The following is a 21435-nucleotide window of genomic DNA, read 5'->3' as shown; positions in this document are numbered from 1 at the left end:
GATCTTTGGGGTTGGGATGATCCTTAAAATCTCCTGGAAGTGCTCCATGAAATGTGCTGGAAGTGCTCCCTAAATGTGCTGGAAGTGTGAAATGACCTGGATGTTCCGGTGGGAATGTAGGAATGGTGATAGGGGACAAGTGCGTCAGTGGCATGGAGGGTGAGGGACTGGGGTCTTTGGGGTTGGGATGATCCTTAAAATCTCCTGGAAGTGCTCCGTGAAATCTCCTGGAAGTGCTCTGTGAAATGTGCTGGAAATGCTCCGTAAAATGTGCTGGAAGTGCAAAATGACCTGGATGGGAATGGGGGGGATGTCACGGTCAAGTGCATCAGTGGTGTAGAGGGTGAGGGACTGGGGTCTTTGGGGTTGGGATGAGCCATGACATCTCCTGGAAGTGCTCTGTGAAATGTGCCGGAAGTGCAAAATGACCTGGATGTTCCGGTGGGAATGTAGGAACAGTGATAGGGACAAGTGCGTCAGTGACATGGAGGGTGAGGGACTGGGGTCTTTGGGGTTGGGATGATCCTTAAAATCTCCTGGAAGTGCTCCGTGAAATGTGCTGAAGTGCTCCCTAAAATGTGCTGGAAGTGTGAAATGACCTGGATGTTCCGGTGGGAATGTAGGAATGGTGATAGGGACAAGTGTGTCAGTGGCATGGAGGGTGAGGGACTGGGTGTTCCCCATGGAGAATCTTTGGGGTTGGGATGAAAATCTCCTGGAAGTGCTCCTGAAAATGTGCTGGAAGTGCTCCTGAAAATGTGCTGGAAGTGCGAAATGACCTGGATGGCAATGGGGGGGATGTCACGGTCAAGGGCATCGGTGTAGAGGGTGAGGGACTGGGCGTTCCCCGTGGGGAATTTCTGGCGTTGGGATGAGCCCTAAATTCTCTTGGAAGTGCTCCATAAAATGTGCTAGAAGTGCAGAGTGACCTGGGTGTTCTGGTGGGAATGTAGGAATGGTGATAGGGACAAGTGCGTCAGCGGTGTGGAGGGTAAGGGCCTGGACATTCCTGGGAATTTTTGGGGTTGGGATGATCCTTAAAATCTCCTAAAAGTGCTCTGTGAAATGTGCTTGAAGTGCTTCGTAAAATGTGCTGGAAGTGCAGAGTGACCTGGGTGTTCTGGTGGGAATGTGGGAGTGGTGGTAGGGTCAAGAGCATCAGTGGTGTGGAAGGTGGGAGGCAGAGGATTCCCAGGAATTTTTGAGATTGGGACGAGCCTGAAGGTATCCTGAAAGTGCTCCTGAAAATGTGCTGGAAGTGTTCCTTAAAATGTGCTGGAAGTGCGAAGTGACCTGGATTTGGTGCTGGGAATGTGGGAATGGGGGTGGCACCGTCAAGGTCTGTGGCAGGGTCAGGTGCATCAGTGGTGTGCAGCGTGGGTTTTGCTGGGAAAGCAGAGGATTCCCAGCAGTTTTTGGGATTGGGATGATCCTTAAAATGTGCTGGAAGTACAGAGTGACCTGGATGTTCTGGTAGGAATGTGGGAATGGGAGTGGTACTGGCAAGGTCTGTGACAGGGTCAAGGGCATCAGCAGAGTAGAAGGTTTTTTGGGATTGGGATGATCCTGAAAATCTGCTGGAAGTCCTCCTTAAAATGTGTTGGAAGTGTGAAGTGACCTGGATTTGGTGCTGGGAATGTGGGAATGGGGTTTAGTGGTGGCACCTCTGGCCTTGGGATCATCAGGGATGAGTTGGGTGGAACAGGACGCAGGGAATGGCTCCCACTGCCAGAGGGCAGGGGTGGATGGGATTTCGGGAAGGAATTCCTGTCTGGGCTGGAATTCCCAGAGAAGCCGTGGCTGCCCCTGGATCCCGGGAATGTCCAATGCCAGCTTGGAGCACCCTGGGATTGTGGAAGTGGGCCTACCCTTGGTAGGGGTGGAATGGGGTGGGATTGAGGTTCCCTTGCACCCAACCCATTCCACAATCCCATAAAAGTTGGGAAGACCACGCCAGGAATTCCTCTGCCAGCTAAAACCACGGAATTCTGGATTTTATTGGAAAGGGCCCAACCTCCTCCTTGCCTCTAACCTCCAACAGCATTGATGGAGCTCCCGGAATTCTGGGGTGCAGGGGAGGACTTTTCCACTTTTCCCCTCATTCCAACGCTTTTTCCATGTGTTTTTTTCCGGGCAGGAGTCCCTCTCTCCACGCAGTGGGGCCCTCAGGGCTACTTCTACCCCATCCAGATCGCCCAGTACGGGCTGAGCCACTACAGCAAGAACCTGACGGAGAAGGCGCCGCACGTGGAGGTGTACGAGACGGCCGGGGACGGCAGCGGGAGCGGGGAGTGGACGGTGCCCAAGGGCTGCTCCCTCTCCACCGTCTGGGACAAGAGCCGGCTCAGCGGCGTCAAGCAGTTCTCCTGCCCAGGTGGGTGGTGGAGCAGGGAGTGGGAATTGTTGGGAATTGTGGGGTTTTGTTTGGCCTTTGTTCCCAGTGCTTGATTCCAGTCCTTCATTCCCAATCCTTTTCATTCCCAGTCCTTCACTGCCAATCTCTTGTTCCCCACCCTTTTAATTTCTAGTCCTTCATTCTCAGTCTTCCATTCCAGTCTTTCATTCCCAGTCATTCATTCCCAATCCTTTTCATTCCTTATGCTTCATTTCCTGTCCTCTTCACTCTTCATCCTTTTCATTCTGCATCCTTTTTCTTCCCAATCCTTTGTTCCCAATCCTTCATTCTCAGTCCTTCCTTCCCAATTCTTCATTCCCAGTCCTCCATTCCCCATCCTTTTCATTCCCAGTCCTCCATTCCCCATCCTTTTCATTCTTTATCCTTCATTCCCAGTCCTTCATTCCCCATCCTTTTCATTCTTTATCCTTCATTCCCAGTCCTCCATTCTCCATCCTTTTCATTCCTAATTCTCCATTCTCCTTCCTTTTTGTTCCCAGCCCTCCATTCCCCATCCATTTCATTCCTTTTCCATCATTCCCAGTCCTTCATTCCCCATCCTTTTCATTCTTTATCCTTCATTCCCAATTCTCCATTCTCCTTCCTTTTTGTTCCCAGCCCTCCATTCCCCATCCATTTCATTCCTCATCCTTCATTCCCAATCCAATCAGGTGAAACAGCCCAGAAACGTTGAATTATTGAAGGGCTGCTCTAAAAGCTCTGGAATCCCTCCCGGGAGCGGGGATGGCCTCTGGAATCCTCTCCAGCCCTTTGGAAGCGGGAATCTTTCCGTGCTGAGCGAGCCTTTTCCGGGGTTGCTTTTTTTGCAGAGAGCTCCGAGGGCGTCTCCCTGGAGCTCAACAACGGCCGGGATTTCATCATCTCCTTCGACCTGAAGCTGCTGAGCAACGGCAGCGTGTCCGTGGTGCTGGAGACCACGGAGAGGAACCAGCTCTTCACCGTGCACTACGTGTCCAGCACGCAGCTCATCGCCCTCAGGGACAGGGACATCTTCTACGGCATCGGGGCGCGCAGCAGCTGGAGCACGCTCACGCGGGACCTGCTGACGGACCTGCGCAAGGGCGTGGGGCTCTCCAACACCAAGGCGGTGAAGCAGACCAAGATCATGCCCAAGAGGGTGCTGCGCTTGGTGGCCAAGGGCCGCGGCTTCCTGGACAACGTCACCATCTCGGCCACGGCCCACATGGCCGCCTTCTTCGCCGCCAGCCGCTGGCTGCTGCGCAACCAGGACGAGCGCGGCGGCTGGCCCATCATGGTCACCAGGAAGCTGGGGGAAGGCTTCAGGTCCCTGGATCCCGGCTGGTACTCGGCCATGGCGCAGGGCCAGGCCATGTCCACGCTGGTCAGGGCCTACCAGCTGACCAAGGAGCCGGCGTTCCTGGGCGCGGCGCTGCGGGCCACGGCGCCCTTCAAGCTGCCGGCGGAGCAGCGCGGCGTCAAGGCGGTGTTCATGAACCGGCACGACTGGTACGAGGAGTACCCCACCACGCCCAGCTCCTTCGTGCTCAACGGCTTCATGTACTCCCTGATCGGCCTCTACGACCTGAAGGAGACGGCCGGGGAGAAGCTGGGCAAGGAGGCGCGGCTGCTCTACGAGCGCGGCATGGAGTCGCTCAAGGCCATGCTGCCGCTCTTCGACACCGGCTCGGGCACCATCTACGACCTGCGGCACTTCATGCTGGGCACGGCGCCCAACCTGGCGCGCTGGGACTACCACACCACGCACATCAACCAGCTGCAGCTGCTGGGCTCCATCGACGACGCGCCCGTCTTCAGGGAGTTCGTCAAGAGGTGGAAGAGTTACCTGCGGGGAGGGCGGGCCAAGCACAACTGAGCTCCTCCCCGTCCGTCCTCGCCACGGTTCCGGCGGGTCCGTCCCAAAATTGTGGGCCTTAAAAAAACTGCTCCGGGGAGGGTTTGGGATCGGGACGCTCTCTCCCGCGTTGAGGTTGGGTTTTGTTGGGATTGGTTTTTCCTTTTCCAGGGAAAACGTTTGCAGAAGCCATACAAGTCTTGGAAGCGCGGTCGCTGCCTGGAGAGCTCGCCCAGGGCCTCTGGAACCGGGATTTTGTGTCCGTGTTGGAGCAGCTCCCGTGGGATGAGCGCCGTCCACGGGAATCACTCGGAGCCTGGCAGTGCGAAGCGTGGCTTTAAAGTGGGGGGGGGTTTCCTAGGGATTCGCTTTTTCGGGATGGAAAATCCGCAGTTGGAATCTTTTGCCAGTTCTCTGCCTGGAGATCCTGGAGCTGGAGGGTTTCTTCATGGAAAACACGTGCCCGGCATCATCATGGAAGCACAACTGGGAGCCTGGAGCACACAGCCCCGGGCCACCAGCACCCGTGTCCCCTCGGAGCTGGGATCCTTATCCTGGTGTCCCCTCAGAGCTGGGATCCCTTATCCCGGTCACTGGAATTCCCTCAGAGCTGGGATCCTGATCCCTTATCCTGGTGTCCCCTTGGAGCTGGGATCCCTGTCCTGGTGTCCCCTTGGAGCTGGGATCCCTTATCTTGGTGTCCCCTCAGATCTGGGATCCTGATCCCAGTCACTGGAATTCCCTCAGAGCTGGGATCCTTATCCCTGTCACTGGAATTCCCTTGGAGCCGGGATCCTTATCCCTGTCACCGGTGTCCCCTCAGATCTGGGATCCTTTTTTCTGGAGTTCTGTGTTTTCTGTGGGATTTTGGAATTCCATCTGGGAGGTTCCTCAGAGCTTTGGGGGCGTTTTCAGGAATTGCTGAGCGGGACATGGAGCTCGTCCGGAGTTCCTCAGGAAATTCAAGAATTTGGGAATTTTTATTTTTTCTCCTGCTCCAGCTCATCCAGCATTGTAACAATTCCATCCCAGAGGTTTTCCAGCTCTCCCTGGGATGGAATTCCCAGAGAAGCTGTAGCTGCCTCTGGATCCCTGGAATGTCCAAGGCCAGCTTGGAGCAGCCTGGGACAGTGGAAGGTTCCTATGGAATGGGATGAGCTTTAAGGTCCTTCCCACCCAACCATTCCATGATTCCACGATCCCACCGGCTGCCTGACCCTGAAATCGAGGATGGACTTTGGGAATTCCCACTGCTCCCATTCCATGGTGGAGCTGATCCCAATCCCAAAATCCCGGGCACAAGGACAACGCCCATCTCCATCTTTTCATTGCTTTCATTTTTTGAGGGTTTTCCTTCATTTCTCACCGCTCTCGGAGCGACCTTTTCCCGGCTTTAATCCGCGCGCTCCGGGCAATCCCACCCATCCAAAGCATGGCAGAGGAGAAATCCCAATACCAAAGGTAGCAGAGGGGAATTTTTTCCATGCCCGTGGAAACCCGGCAGACACAAACCCACTCCAAACCTGGGATTCCTTCCCAAAAATCTGCTCCATCCTCCCCTGACGTGTTCCTTCCCTCTTTTTCCCAGTTGGAAAACCCGGAGATCCTCCTTGGGTGCTGCTCCAGGATGGTGTTGGTGCCTTACAGAGGCCGGAATTCCTCTTGGTTGGGTTTTTTGGGAATTGATGCTGATGGTGGGGTTGGAATGTGGCCGATTTCTCCACTCTGGAAGTGCAGGATGGGCATTCCAAGGTTGTTCCTCCTGTTCCACCTCTTGTCCTTCCGTCTGGTGGCCTTAGACAGGTGGAGCTTCCAGGAATCCCCAGGGGCTGGAAATCCATGGAGAATCCATAGGGATATTCCTGGCATTCCCTAAATTCCATTGTGCATTGGAAGAGGATCCTTGACCATGCCGGCAGTGCCCAAAACTTCATGGAATTCATTCCAGTTTGGGATCTTTTTGTTCATTTTCCACCTTCAATCTCCCAAAGATCTTTGGGACCAAGATCAGCTTTGATCCCAGATTTTCCTGTGGGGATCCATTGGCTCTTCCCATGGGATTTTTTCCCCATGGATGCCGCTGGAAGTTTGGGATGGAGCATTCCAAGGTTGTGCCCTCCTGTCCTTCCATCACCTTCTGCTGTTCCTTAGCACAGGTGGATCCCAGGAATCCCCACTAGAGGCTGCAATTCCATGGAGAATCCACGGGGAATTCCTGATATTCCTCAAATTGTGCATTGGAGGAGCACCCTTGGCCATGGAGCCGATCCCCAGAATTTCTTGGGATTCATTCCAGTTTAGGATTTCTTTGTTCATTTCCACCTTTGAACTCCCGGAGATCTTTGGGACCCGGATCAGCTCCAATCCCAGATTTTCACCCGGAGATCCGCTGGCTCTTCCCATGGGATCCCCTCTCCGTGGCTCCCCCAACCTCAACAGCACAAGCACAACCCCCCTTGGGAATACGGCATTCCCTGGAATCTGGGGAGTTCCCTGGAATCTGGGGGTTCCCTGGAATCTGGGGGTTCCCTGGAATCTGGCATTCCCTGGGATCTGGGCATTCCCTGGGATCCCACATTCCCTGGAATCCGGCGTTCCCTGGAATCTGGGGAGTTCCCTGGAATCTGGGGGTTCCCTGGGATCCGCATTCCCTGGGATCCAGGCATTCCCTGGAATCTGGCATTCCCTGGAATCTGGTGTTCCCTGGAATCCGGCATTCCCTGGGATCCGGCATTCCCTGGAATCTGGCGTTCTCTGGGATCCGGCATTCCCTGGGATTCCACATTCCCTGGAATCCAACGTTCCCTGGAATCTGGGCATTCCCTGGAATCTGGGCATTCCCTGGAATCTGGCGTTCCCTGGAATCTGGGCGTTCCCTGGGATCCCACATCCCCTGGGATCCCACATTCCCTGGAATCTGGCATTCCCTGGGATCCCACATTCCCTGGGATCTGCCATTCCCTGGGATCCCACATTCCCTGGAATCTGGCATTCCCTGGGAGCCGCCCATTCCCGTTCTCCTCCTCCCCGGGCGTGGCTTGGCTGGGATTTTGTTGGATTTCCCGGGATTTTCCCGAGGATCCCGATGGAAAATATGCAATAATTTGTTTACAGGATGCTCCGGGCTGGGCGCTCCTTTAAGCACAATGTGCACAGGATAGTTTTGTATTCCGCCCCTCCGGAATTTTTGGCGGGAAGAGGTTCTCCTACGTTTCTATGGGACATTGGGAATGCTTGGAAAGCTTTCTAAGACTGGGAAATAAATTTTTTATCTTAAGAAAAAAAACCAAAAACCTTGGGATGTTTTCCTTATTTGGGGATTTTCCAGGTTATTTTATTTTCCAAATGTATTCCAAGATTTTTTTCCTGTGGTGGTGGCTTTGAGGTGTCGTGGTTTTAAGGAGGTTTTCTTCTGGAAAAGTGGGAAAATGTGGATTTTTCCCGTTAATTAAGGGTTTGGTGGTTGAGGGAAGGAGCACAAGTGGTGGATTCCTGCTGGGAATTATTTTCCTGGTAAATCCAGCTCGTTTGGAATTTTTTGGGAATTGTTAAATGAGGATTTTAATGGAACGGTCGCTAAAAATATCCCAGTGTCGGGAATGGGGAAATGCATTCCCAGAGCCCTTCCAGGAATCCAGGGAGAGCTGGAGAGGGATTGGGATCAGGGAGGGAGGGGCAGGACACAGGGAATGGCTGGAAAAGCGGAGATTTAGATGGATCTTGGGAAGGAATTCCCAGCTGGGATGGAATTCCCAGAGCAGTCTGAGGTGCCCCTGCCCGTCCCACCCCAAATATTCCGGGATTCTCCTAAGTGATTCCCATTCCTTGGCATGTTGGGATTGAAAAGAGCCTTGGAGCATCCCTGAAAGTGGGAACAGAATTCCAGAGCCCCAGGATTGTCCAGGGAAAAGCTGTCCCAGTGCTGGCAGGAAAGGGTTAATTCCCAGGACTTTCCTGTGGGATTGAAGTTCGGGATAGAGCTGGGAATCCTCCAGCCCTGCCCGGCTCTGCTTCTCCCAATTCCTGAATAACTAAGGGACAATAATTAATAATTAATTAATAATTAACTGCGCCCGCTCATCCCTCTCCATCCCGCTGGAATCTCCCACTCTCCGAACTTTGGGAAAGCCGTTCCCAGCGGAACACAGCAGGGAAAGCAGCGGATTTTTGGGAAGCAGAAGGGGAAACGGGAAACTCACCGGGCTGGGACTCATTCCCATTGAGCCGGGAATAATCCGGGAATGCGGAGCCGCGGGACGGCTGGAATTGCCTGGAGGCGCTCCGGGAGTTTTCCAGCGGGAGATGCTCGGCAGGGCTGGGAATTTTTATTTTTTCCTGCTTTTTTTTCCACTTCCTCGTGGCTGGCTCCGATCCCGGCCGCGTTTGGCCGCGCTGATTTCCGGGTTTATCTGGGAACCTTTTTTTTTTTTTTTTTCCTTGGACGAGCCAGGGTTCATCCTCTCCCAAAATCATCCCTGGCGGGATCGTGCCTCTGGAGCAGCCGCGCCCGGCCGGGAATTCCGTGTGGGCAGTGTTTGTTCCCAGTGAGTAATCCCGGGATTTGGAGGCAGCGCTGGAAAACGCCGCATCCGAGCAGCGCCGTAAGTCCCGGCTTGTCTTCCCCCGCTCCGGCATTCCCAGCTTTTCCCCAGGGAAATTCGGGAATATGGGAATGGGAATGGGAAAAGCGCCGGGGCAGCGGGAGCATTCCCGGCCCTCCCACGGGGAGCACAATCGCGGAATTCCCGGGAAGTTTCCACCCGGGAGCGGGATGGGGTCGGGATCCCGCGGGAAGGACGGGTGGGAGCGGCGGGATCCTGGCATGGAAAAGCTGCTGCTGCTGCTGCTCCCGGCGAATTCCAGCGGCAACGACGACAACAACAACAACTCCCACAAAGCCGCCCTTGTCCCGCCGGGAGCGCTCCTGGCACGGCCCGCGCCGCTCCCGGAGTTTTCCAGCGCTGCTCCCGCTTGGAACGCTCGGGAATTGCCGAATATTCATTCCCGGCCCGTGGAAAAGCGCCGGACGGAGCTGGCACGGAGCGAGGGATGTGGCAGGGAGAGCCGTGCCAGGGATTGGGATCTGCCATGGGGAGGGATGGGGATGTTCCATAGGGAGGGATGGGGAAGGGAAGGGAAGGGAAGGGAAGGGAAGGGAAGGGAAGGGAAGGGAAGGGAAGGGAAGGGAAGGGAAGGGAAGGGAAGGGAAGGGAAGGGAAGGGAAGGGAAGGGAAGGGAAGGGAAGGGAAGGGAAGGGAAGGGAAGGGAAGGAAAAAAAAAAGGAGAATGTGCCATGGGAGCTGTGCCATGGCAGAGGACGGTGACAAGGTGACAGGGCCAGGTGGGGACAGCGGTGCCAGGTGGGGACAGCGGTGCCAGGTGGGGACATTGCTGGGCTGAGCCGGGAGCTCCCGGGCCGGAGCTGCTGCGGCTGCAGGGCCGGGACAGCCCCGAGAGGGTCGGGTGGGACTGCGGGGAACCGGGGGAGGGAGAGGAGGAGGAGGAGGAAATTAAGGAGGAGGAGGAAGAAGGAGGAAATTAAGGAGGAGGAGGAAGAAGAGGAGGAGGAGGAAGAAGGAGGAAATTAAGGAGGAGGAGGAAGAAGAGGAGGAGGAGGAAGAAGAAGAGGAGGAGGAGGAAGAGGCGCTGTTGCAGCCACCTGAGCGAAGCCGCAGCGCTGGCAGAGGTGACTCGCAGGGGTCACAGCCCCGCCGTGCCCCCATCCCATTCCCGTTCCCGTTCCCATTCCTGGCAGGGAAGAGCCCGAACAGGAGGAGGAGGAGGAGGAGGAGCGGGAGGAAGCAGGCCCGGCTCGGCCCGGCCCGGCCCGCAGGGTGTGCCCGGCCCCAGTGAGTCACTGTGCTCGCTGCCCTCGTTGTGCTCCCAAACCACAAATTCCTGCCTGAGGCCGGGCCTGGAGCCTCCTCCTGCTTCCCACAGGGAACGGGGAATGGGAACAGGGAATGGGGAATAGGGACAGGGAACAGGGAATGGGGATTGGAGACAGGGAACAGGGGATAGGGAACAGGGACAAGGAATGGGGAATAGGGATAGGGAACAGGGAATGAGGGACAGGGACAGGGAATGGGGAATGGGGACAGGAATGGGGAATGGGGAACAGGGAACAGGGAATGAGGGACAGGGAATAGGGAATAGGGACAGGGAACAGGGAATGGGGATTGGAGACAGGGAACAGGGGATAGGGAACAGGGACAAGGAATGGGGAATAGGGACAGGGAACAGGGAATGAGGGACAGGGAATGGGGAATGGGGACAGGGAACAGGGAATGAGGGACAGGGAATGGGGAATAGGGACAGGGAACAGGGAATGAGGGACAGGGAACAGGGAATGGGGAATGGAGACAGGGAACAGGGGATAGGGAACAGGGAACTGGGAGCAGGGAACAGGGAATAGGGATAGGGAACAGGGAATGAGGGACAGGGACAGAGAATGGGGAATGGAGACAGGGAACAGGGAATGGGGAATGGAGACAGGGAACAGGGAATGGGGAATGGAGACAGGGAACAGGGGATAGGGAACAGGGAACAGGGAACAAGGAACAAGGAACAGGGAATAGGAACAAGGAACAGGGAAGGGATCCCTGCCACAGGAATGTCTGGGTCGGGATGGATCCAGGTGCTGCCAGCTCAGGGATCCCATCCAGGGGCTCTGGGCACAGGGGGATCCTGCACCTGGGAAGAGTCCCTGGGAAAGCCCAAGCCTTTGGAATGGCTTGTGCCTCTGGAAGGGCTCATTCCTTTCTCCTCTGAGAATCCCAGAATCCCAGAATTCCAGGTCGGAAGGGCCCTTAAAACTCACCTCATTCCAGCCATGGCAAGGACCCTTCCATGAACAGATTCCAGCCCGGCCTGGGGCAGTGCCAGGGATCCAGGGGCAGCCACAGCTGCTCTGGGAATTCCATCCCAGCCCCTCTCCATCCTCCCAGGGAACAATTCCCAATTCCCAGTCTCCCACCCATCCCTGCCCTCTGGCACTGGGAGCCATTCCCTGTGTCCTGTCCCTCCATCCCTGTCCCCAGTCCCTCTCCAGCTCTCCTGGAGCCCCTTCAGACCCTGAGCTCTCCCTGGATTCAGGTCCCGTTTCCACCATGGAAAACCACAGGAATTCTGTGGGATCCAGGGGCTTTAAGGCAGCACCTCAGTACTTCCAGAGCCCCGGGTAGCCTTTGATTCCCCATTCCCAATTCTCCATTCCCGTCTAATCTTTAACCAGAGGCGTTTCCCGCGGGGTTTTGTTGGTTCATTGCTCTCCTGCCTCATTAATTTTTCCCTCCCTCTCCAGCCGTTCCCGGTGTCCCGGGGCTTTTCCTGGAGCTGCCTCACCCCGGAGCTGGCAGAGGTAGGGCTGGGATGGGAGCGAATCCCAGGAACTCCTGGGGTTCTTTGGGAATGGCTCTGCGGCACATCCAAGGGCTGGATCCCGCTGGGAAGCTGGGATGGCTGGAGCAGCTGGAATGGCAGCCCAGGTGCTGCAGAGGCTCCAGGAGCTCTCGGGATCCAGAACTTGGATTCCTCTGGATCCTGGTGGGATGGAGCTGAGGCAGCACCTGGAACAGGAGCTCCCTTCCCGCTTTTCCTGCTCCGGGCAGGAGGGAAAGAGGGATCATGGATTTTTCCCTTGATTTGCCAGAGTGCTGGCGCCAGGATCGGGTAAGAGCCGGAGCTGGGATATTCCATAGGAGCAGGAAAGTGGATCCAGCTGGGATCCCGTGTCCCTCCCTCTTCCCGAGGGACCTTCCTGCATCCAGGGATCCCGAGGTGATCCCGAGGTGTTCCCACGTCCCTTTGGATCTGTCGGAATTCCCGTCCCTCTGGGAAGTGGGATCAGCCTTGTCCCGCTGCTCCCTTGGGATCCCTCAGGGGATGGAGGGGATGGGTGCTCCCCATCCTGCTGGGATACAATTCCCTGTGGGATTTGGAATTTGGGATTGGACCCCGTGCTGCATCCCAGGAATTCTCATCCCCTCCAGGCTGTCCTGATCCCGGGATCACTGAGGGAGCAGCGCCATTCCTGCAGGATGCAGCCGGGAGGGATTTGAGGAGCCGTCCCTGTGGAATCTGAGCTGGAAAATCCCGGGAATTCCACCCAGAGCCGGCCATGCCCAGCGCCACGGCCCGGCTGCTCCGTGCCCACCAGGTGCCCGAGGTCAGCAGGAATTCCCTCCCTGATCCCGGGATCAGCGGGATTTGGGATGTGGCACCCGGGAACAGCGGCGGGGTCACCCCAAGGGGGCACAGCTGTGTCCCAGCTTCTGAATTTTGGGGATGCTCCTCATCCATTCCCATTCCCAATTCCAATTCCCGTTATTCTCATTCCTATCCCTGTGCCTGTTCCCATTTCCATTCCCATTATTTCCATTCCCATCCCTGTCCCTATTCCCATTCCCTATTCCCAACCCCATTCCCATCATTCCCATCCCCATTCCCATTATTCCCATTATTCTCATCCCCATTCCCATTATTCCCATTATTCTCATTCCCATCCTCATACCTATTCCCATATTCCCATTTCCATTCCCATGATTCCCATTATTTCCATTATTCCCATCCCCATTATTCCTATCCTCAGTCCCATTCCCATTATTCCCGTTATTCTCGTTATTCCTGTTATTCCCATTATCCCCCATTATTCCCATCTTCATTCCCATTATCCCCATGATTCCCATTATTCCCATTATCCCCATGATTCTCATGATTCCCATTATCCCCATGATTCCCACGATTCCCATGATTCCCATTATTATTCCCATTATCCCCATGATTCCCACGATTCCCATGATTCCCATTATTATTCCCATTATCCCCATGATTCCCATGATTCCCATTATCCCCATGATTCCCATGATTCCCATGATTATCCCCATTATCCCCAGAGTTACCGGGAGCCGGGAATCCTCTCCGGGTACCGCCCTCCCCAGAGCTCGGCCAGCGAGTGCCTGCTCAGCCTCTTCGGGATGAACAACGAGACCCTCAACATCTGGACACACCTGGTGCCCGCCGGGTGAGTGCCCGCGGCCCCGGCACACCTGGGCACACCTGGGGGTACCCCCGAACACCTGGGCATGCCTGGTGCGTGTTCCTCAACATCTGGGCACATCTGGTGGGTAACTCTTAATGCCTGAATACACCTGGGCACACGGGGGGATGCCCCGTAACACCTGTACACATCTGGGCACACCTGGACACACTTGGGCCCATCTAGTGGGTAACCCTTAACACCTGGGCACCTCTGGGTACCCCTGGGCACATCTGGGCACACCTGGGGGTGCCCTCAGCCCCCGGGGCACCCTTGGGCACATCTAGTGGGTAACCCCTAACACCTTTGCACCCCTGAGCACCCCTGGGCATCCCTGGGGGTGCCCTCAGCCCCATGGCACATCTGGGCACATCTAGTGGGTAACCCTTAACACCTGAATACACCTGGGCATCCCTGGGCACACCTGGTGGGTGCCCTCAGTCCCTGGACACCCCTGGGCACCACATGACACCCCTGGGCACCCCTGGGCACACCTGGGCACATCTGGGCACCCCTAAGCACATCTAGTGGGTAACCCTTAACACCTGGGCACCCCTGGGCACACCTGGGCATCCCTGGGGGTGCCCTTAGCCCCATGGCACATCTGGGCACATCTACCCTTAACACCTGAATATACCTGGGCACACCTGGGCATCCCTGGGGGTGCCCTCAGCCCCATGGCACATCTGGGCACATCTAGTGGGTAACCCTTAACCCCTGGGCACACCAGGGCACACCTGGGCATCCCTGGGGGTGCCCTCAGCCCCATGGCACATCTGGGCACATCTAGTGGGTAACCCTTAACACCTGAATACACCTGGGCACACCTGGGCATCCCTGGGGATGCCCTCAGCCCCATGGGACATCTGGGCACCCCTAGGCCCATCTAGTGGGTAACCCTTAACACCTGGGCACCCCCGGGCACACCTGGGCACCCCTGGGCACACCTGGGCATCCCTGGGGATGCCCTTAGCCCCATGGCACATCTGGGCACATCTACCCTTAACACCTGAATACACCTGGGCACCCCTGGGCACACCTGGTGGGTGCCCTCAGTCCCTGGACACCCCTGGACACCCCTGGGCACACCTGGGCACACCTGGTGGGTGCCCTCAGTCCCTGGACACCCCTGGGCACCCCTGGGCACACCTGGGCACACCTGGGCACACCTGGGCACACCTGCCGGGTGCCCTCAGTCCCTGGGCACCCCTGGGCACCACATGACACCCCTGGGCACCCCTGGGCACACCTGGTGGGTGCCCTCAGTCCCTGGGCACCCCTGGGCACACCTGGGCATCCCCAGGCACCCCTGGCACACACCGGTTGCCCACCTGCCGGGTGCCCGGCCCTGACCCCTCTCTCCCCGGCCCGTTCCCAGGTATTTCCTGTGGCTGCTGCTGTCCCGGCTGGGCAGCACCGCGGGCCCGGAGGCGGGCACGGGGCCGTACCTGGCCTACCTGGGCACGTGCGCGCTGTACCCGCTGGCCTCGAGCGCCGCGCACGCGCTGGGCGCGCTGGGCGGGCACGGGCGGCACCGAGCGTTCTGCTGCGACTACGCCGCGCTCAGCCTCTACGGACTGGGTGTGCCGGGGGGGAACCGGGGGTCTGGGGGGTCCGGGGGGTCCGGGGGCACCGATGGGGTGCGGGAAATGCCAGGGGGGTTTGTGGGATTTGGCGATCCCGGGGGGCACGGATGGGGTGCAGGAAATGCCAGGGGGTTTGTGGGAATTGGCGATTCCGGGGGGTTTGGGGGGTGTGGGGGTTATGGGGGGCACCGATGAGGTGCAGAAAGTGCCAGGCAGGTGTGTGGGATTTGGCAATACCGGGGGTCTGGGGGGGTCCGGGGGTTATGGGGCACCGATGGGGGGTTTGTGGGATTTGGCGATCCCGGGGTGCATGGATGGGGTGCGGGAAATGCCAGGGGGGTTCGTGGGATTTGGCAATACCGGGGGTCTGGGGGGTCCGGGGGTTATGGGGCACCGATGGGGTGCGGGAAATGCCAGGGGGGTTCGTGGGATTTGGCGATTCCGGGGGGTTTGTGGGGATTTGGGGAGTTCCTGGGGGGTTTATGGGATTTGCGGGGATGCCAGGGTGGGGATTGATGGGATTTCGGAGTTCCAAGGGGGATTTATGGAATGTGGGGGTTATGAGAGGGATGGATGGGATTTGGGAAATGCCAGGGGGGTGGATGGGATGTGGGGGAATTCGGGGGGATTTATGGGATTTGGGAAATGCTGGGGGGATTGATGGGATTTCGGAGTTCCAGGGGGATTGATGGGATGTGGGGGTTATGGGGGGATGGATGGGATTTTGGAGTTCCAGGGGGATTGATGAGATGTGGGGGTTATGGGGAGATGGATGGGATCTGGGAGTTCCGGGGGGATTTATGGGATTTAGGAATTCCAGGGGAGATTTATGAGATTTCGGGAATTTGGGAGGTCAGGAGGAGCTGGGAAAGGCCAGATTTTCAGGATTTTGGGAATTTAGCCTGGATTTATGGGATACCACATCTAGAGGGGAGGTTTGGGGGAAATTCCTTCTCTCCCTTTTCCTCATCCCTGCACTCCGGAGCTCGGGAATGGCCTGGAGCAGCTCTGGCCACAAATAATTTGGGACAGATTGGAATAATGGGAATGAGGAAAAATTCCATTTTTACCCAGCTGGAGGAGCCTCACTGGGAGCACGAGGCAATTCCAGGATATTCCCACAGCCCTCTGGAATGCTGCCTGCTCCAGAGATTCCCGACCCTTCCCGATGTTCCAGCCTGGAGCTCAGAGCTGAGCCCAGGAGGAGGAGGAGGAAGGGAATTCCAGGGAATTCCAGGGGAATTCCAGGGAATTCCAGGATTTGGAGCTGACGGCCCCGCTGTCCTTCCAGGCTCGGCGCTGGCCTATTCCGCCTACGTCTTCCCTCTGGAATGGGTCGGGAGCACATTCCATGATTTCTACGTTCCTGTGGCCGTGCTCAACTCCGTGCTCAGCACTGGCCTGTCCTGCTATTCCAGGTGGGATCCAGTGGGAATTCGGGATGAGGGGTTTGCTCACAGGCTGGGCCGGACCGGAGGTGGGGAAGGGGAGAGAGGGAATTTTTTCTTTGTTTCCAATGAGGGGAATTCGATGATGAAAATGTGGGATAACGGGAGGAGTTTCAATTTTTGGGATGTTCCAAAGGGGATTTGTGGAATCCTGGAATGGTTTGGGTTGGGAGGGGAATTGGAGATGATCCAGGTCTGCTGTCCCAGGTTCCCGGAGAAGCTGTGGAATTCCCTGTGTATTCCATGTGGAATTCCCTGTGTATCCCATGTGGAATTCCCTGTGTTTCCCCGTGTATTCCATGTGGAATTCCCTGTGTATCCCATGTGGAATTCCCTGTGTATTCCATGTGGAATTCTTGGTGTATCCCATGTGGAATTCCCTGTGTTTCCCAGTAGATCCCATGTAGAATTCCCTGTGTATTCCATGTGGAATTCCTGGTGTTTCCCTGTGTATCCCATGTGGAATTCCCTGTGTATCCCATGTGGAATTCCCTGTGTTTCCCTGTGTATTCCATGTGGAATTCCCTGTGTATCCCATGTGGAATTCCCTGTGTTCTCTGTGTATCCCAGGTGGAATTCCCAGTATATCCCATGTGGAATTCCCTATGTATCCCATGTGGAATTCCTGGTGTTCCCTGGTATATCCCATGTGGCATTCCCTGTGTATCCCATGTGGAATTCCTGGTGTTTCCCCATGTACTCCATGTGGAATTCCCTGTGTATCCCAGTATATCCCATGTCGACTTGTCTGTACATCCCGTGTGGAATTCCCTGTGTTTCCCAGTATATCCCATGTAGAATTCCCTGTGTATCCCATGTGGAATTCCCGGTGTTTCCCTGGTATATCCCTTGTGGAATTCCCTGTGTATCCCATGTGGAATTCCCTGTGTTTCCCATGTGGAATTCCCTGTGTTTCCCAGTATATCCCTTGTGGAATTCCCTGTGTATCCCGTGTGGAATTCCCTGTGTATCCCAGTGTATCCCATGTAGAATTCCCTGTGTATCCCCTGTGGCATTCCCTGTGTATTCCATGTAGAATTCCTGGTGTTTCCCCATGTATCCCATGTGGAATTCCCGGTGTTTCCCTGTGTGTTCTATGTGGAATTCCCTGTGTATCCCAGTATATCCCATGTCGACTTGTCTGTACATCCCGTGTGGAATTCCCTGTGTATCCCGTGTGGAATTCTTGGTGTATCCCATGTGGAATTCCTGGTGTTCCCTGGTATATCCCATGGGGAATTCCCTGTGTATTCCCCATGTGGAATTCCCTGTGTTTCCCTGTGTATCCCATGTGGAATTCCCTGTGTTTCCCCATGTATCCCATGTGGAATTCTCTGTGTATCCCATGTGGAATTCCCTGTGTTTCCCAGTATATCCCATGTGGAATTCCCTGTGTATCCCATGTGGAATTCCCTGTGTTTCCCTGGTATATCCCTTGTGGAATTCCCTGTGTATCCCGTGTGGAATTCCCTGTGTATCCCAGTGTATCCCACGCAGAATTCCCGGTGTTTCCCAGGTTTCTGGAGGCGGAGCGGCCCCACCTGAGCAAAGCTTTCCGAACTTTGGCCTTCGTGTATCCCTACATTTTCGACAGCATCCCGGTTTTCTACAGGGTGTGTACCCCACAAAATCCTGGGAAATTTCAGCTGCCTCAGCCTGGAATTCTTTGGGAAAACAGGCCCAGCTCGGGGCTTGAAAGGCAAACAAACTCCGGCAGGAAAAGGCCCTGGGATATTTTTTCCTGCTCTCATTGCCGGCGAATTCCTCCCACTTCAAAGGGCTGGAAAATTCCTGCCTTGGGAAGCTGGGAGGAGCCTTTTCCAGGGATTAAACTGGAGCAGGGTGGGAATTTGGGCCGGCAGGAGTGGAGGTGATGGCGGTGGGGAACTGGGAATGGCTCCTTGGGATGGATGGATCAATCCTTCTTTTTTCTGGGAAGCAGGGTTGGAGTGGGGCTGAGGGGAGTGGGGAACTGGGAATGGCTCCTTTGGGATGGATGGATGGATGGATGGATGGATGGATGGATGGATAGATGGATGGATGGATGGATGGATGATGGATTAATGGATAGATGGATGGATTGAAGGATGGATGGATTCATGGATGGATTGAAGGATGGATGGATGGATTCACAGATGGGTGGATGGGAGGATTCATGGATGAATTGAAGGATGGATGGATGGATGGATGGATGGATTGAAGGATGATGAATGGATTGAAGAATTCACAGATGGATGGATGTATGGACTGAAGGATTCATGGATGGATGGATGGATGATTGAAGGATGATGGATGGATTGAAGAATTCACAGATGGATGGATGGATGGATGGATGAATGGATTGAAGGATTCATGCATGGATTGAAGGATGGATGGATGGAAGGATTCATGGATGGAGGGATGGATGGATGGATGGATGGATGGATGGATGGATGGATGGATGGATGGATGAATGGATTGAAGGATTCATGCATGGATTGAAGGATGGATGGATGGAAGGATTCATGGATGGATGGATGGATGGATGGAAGGATTCATGGATGGATGGATGGATGGATTGAAGGATGGATGGATTGAAGGATTCATGAATGGATGGATGGATGGATGGATGGATGGATGGATGGATGGAAGGATTCATGCATGGATTGAAGGGTTCATGGATGGATGGATGCATGGATGGATGGATGGATGGATGGAAGGATTCATGGATGGATGGATGGATCACTCCTGTTTTTGCCGCAGCTCTCCCGGAGCTGCTCCGAGGCCTCGCTCCCGCTGCATTCCCGGCACAGCCTCTGCGCCCTCCTCACCTTCCTGAGCTTCACCTCCCACCTGCCCGAGCGCCTGGCACCAGGGAGCTTCGACTTCATCGGTGAGCAATGCTGGGAATGCCGGGAATGAACCCTGGGAATGTCGGGAATAACCCCACGGGGTACCAGGAATAAATTCCCTGGAGCCACAGACATTGGGAATAGGAATTACAGGGAGGATAGAACCCCAGGAACTGGGAATAGGAGTTTGTAGGATGATAAAACTCCAGCGATCAGGAGCAGGAATTTGTGGGATAAATATTCCACGGATGCCAGGGCTGAGCATGATTCAGTCCTGGAATCGTGGAATTCCGGGATGTTTTGGATGGGCAGGGACACCTCCCACTGTCCCAGAGCGCTCCAAGCCCCCGGAGCATTCTGGGGACGTGGAACCCACCTGGCCCAGCCGAACGCCCCTGGAATTTCCGTGGAATTTCCATGGAATTCTCAAGGGCTTTCTGCCGCAGGGCACAGCCACCAGGTTTTCCACGTCTGCGGGATCCTGGGAACGCTGTTCCAGCTGGAAGCCGTCTCCGTGGACATGGCGGAGCGGCGGGGCCGCCTCCCGCTGCCCTCTGCCCTGGGAACCTTCGGATCGCTGGGAATGGGGGCGGCCGCCAGCCTGGCCATCCTCGGGCTCTGCTTCCGCAGCCTCCGCCCGGAGCCTCCTCCCCGAGAGAAATCCCACTAAAGCCAGGATTGCCTCGGCTTCCCGGGAGCAGCCCCATCCCAGAGGCGTCCGCTGGGGAATGGGATCGCCTGGGAATATTTCTTTGGGAATTTCCCAAGGGAAAACTGCACTGGTTTTACCCGTGGATGGGCTGGGAAATGCTTCCCATCGCGTTGTTATCCACAGGGAAAGCGTCAGATAATCGGGATTGGATCCCTGGAAAGGGAGGGAAGCATTCCTGCTTCCCAAAAAAAATCTGGGATCCCTCAGGTCTGATCAAGGGAATGCTGGCATCGCCAGCTGGGAGATTCCCAGTGAAGCCAAGCACTCCTTAATTCCCATTTCCCCTTGGATGTGGCATTCCTTTGGAATTCCAAGCCTTGCACTCAGCCCGAGTGCCTGGAAAAGTGGGATGGGGCGACTGGAGTTTCCCTCCCAGTTTAATTCCCACTGTTTTTGCTCTTTATCCAGTAAAAAGGATTCCAGGAGAGCCCCAATGAGATGTTCCTGCAGGAAAGCTCTGCCAGGGTCTCATTCCAGGAAATCCTGGGAAGTTCATTGCTGTGGGAATTCTGAGTTTCCACAGTGGGGAGGATGGAATTAAGGAATTAGGAATGAAGGAATTCCATCCTGGATCCTGGGATTTGTGGTGGGAGGTGGGAGAGCCACCTTGGGATCCTTTAGGAAAAGGTTTGGATGTTTTGGGATTGGGATCCGTGGGGAGATGCCAGGATAAAAGCAGGATTTAGGACAGCTCAAGGGTTAAAAGCAGCCTGGAATTTTAAAGAATTCCCAGGATTTTCCCTCTGCTGTTCCTTGTGTTCCTTCCCTGCTGCTCCTGGATTTTGCAGGAGGAGCCTGGAGCTCCAGGCTTTTCCAGGATCCAGGTTTTCCTCTTGGATTTCCCTGCGGGAACGCAGCACGCATTTTATTCTTTGGGAATATTTTCCTGGATAATCCCACGGGTCTTCCATTAATTTCCTTTAATTGCCTTTGCCAAGGTCTGACTGCTGCACTTTGGGAGCTGCTGGAATTTGGGGTATCACAGTAAAATCTGGGATGAACGGGTTAAATACGGGATAAATCAATCCTTGGGAACGCTGAGCGGGATTTTCGGGATATTTATAATCACTGGAATTGTTTTTCCAAAGGTTTTATTAAATTAATATAAATCACTGATTTTATTCTGCTTGATAATAAAAATATTCCTGAGAAAACGAATTCCTTTGGAGATCATTGCTGATAATTCCAGAGTTTATTTACTTTGGGAGCTGCTGTGACCGGGGAGGAATCCAGGTGGGATTGGAGAGCCCGGAAAAACATCGGGAATCTTCCCAGGATTATTCCAGTTTGTTCAACTTTTGAACTGAAATCCTCCCGTCCTCTCCAATGGTGGGAAATTTGGGAAAACTGCATTCCAAAGGGGATGGAATGCCAGAATTCCACGGGATCCTCTGGCTGAACCCTTGGAATGGGTGATGCTGGATGCTGGAGTGGCACAGGGAAAGGAGTTTTCTTGCTTTTTTACCAAAAATCTCTGGATTTTCCTCAATTCCCTTCCCAGGGGAAACGAAAACTCCGTGTCCAGTTGTTCCAAGGAAATAAACAGGGATATTTATTTGTGGAATGTTGATCCACACCAAATGCCAAAGGAA

At 55.3% G+C, this 21435-nt stretch overlaps 2 protein-coding genes across 3 annotated transcripts; both read left to right on the top strand.

Annotated features, from left to right (window-relative positions):
* Nucleotides 1-2142: 2142 nt before the first annotated feature.
* Nucleotides 2143-6337, top strand: GLCE (glucuronic acid epimerase; the record flags this gene model as incomplete). Its single annotated transcript, XM_074549087.1, is given in 2 exon segments — nt 2143-2374; nt 3226-6337. Coding segments are annotated over 2 exon segments (1257 nt in total), but the record flags the coding sequence as incomplete, so codon positions are not given.
* A 2010-nt stretch (nt 6338-8347) lies between these two features.
* PAQR5 (progestin and adipoQ receptor family member 5) lies at nt 8348-21001 on the top strand. Of its 2 annotated transcripts, none has more exons than XM_074549089.1 (9): nt 8348-8830; nt 11533-11589; nt 12221-12396; nt 13124-13251; nt 14645-14847; nt 16144-16270; nt 17817-17913; nt 19043-19172; nt 19578-21001. In XM_074549089.1, the coding sequence occupies exons 3-9, from the start codon at nt 12349-12351 to the stop codon at nt 19799-19801; spliced, it is 957 nt and encodes a 318-aa protein (XP_074405190.1). In that variant the 5' UTR covers nt 8348-8830; nt 11533-11589; nt 12221-12348; the 3' UTR covers nt 19802-21001. The 2 variants fall into 2 exon arrangements, with proteins under 2 accessions (XP_074405190.1, XP_074405189.1); XM_074549088.1 differs by lacking the exon at nt 8348-8830 and adding an exon at nt 9843-9915.
* Nucleotides 21002-21435: the final 434 nt, after the last annotated feature.

This window comes from Zonotrichia albicollis, chromosome 11 (genome assembly GCF_047830755.1).
Source record: "Zonotrichia albicollis isolate bZonAlb1 chromosome 11, bZonAlb1.hap1, whole genome shotgun sequence".
Classification (NCBI taxonomy): Eukaryota; Metazoa; Chordata; class Aves; order Passeriformes; family Passerellidae; genus Zonotrichia; species Zonotrichia albicollis.
This window is presented reverse-complemented; position numbering and strand designations above follow the sequence as displayed.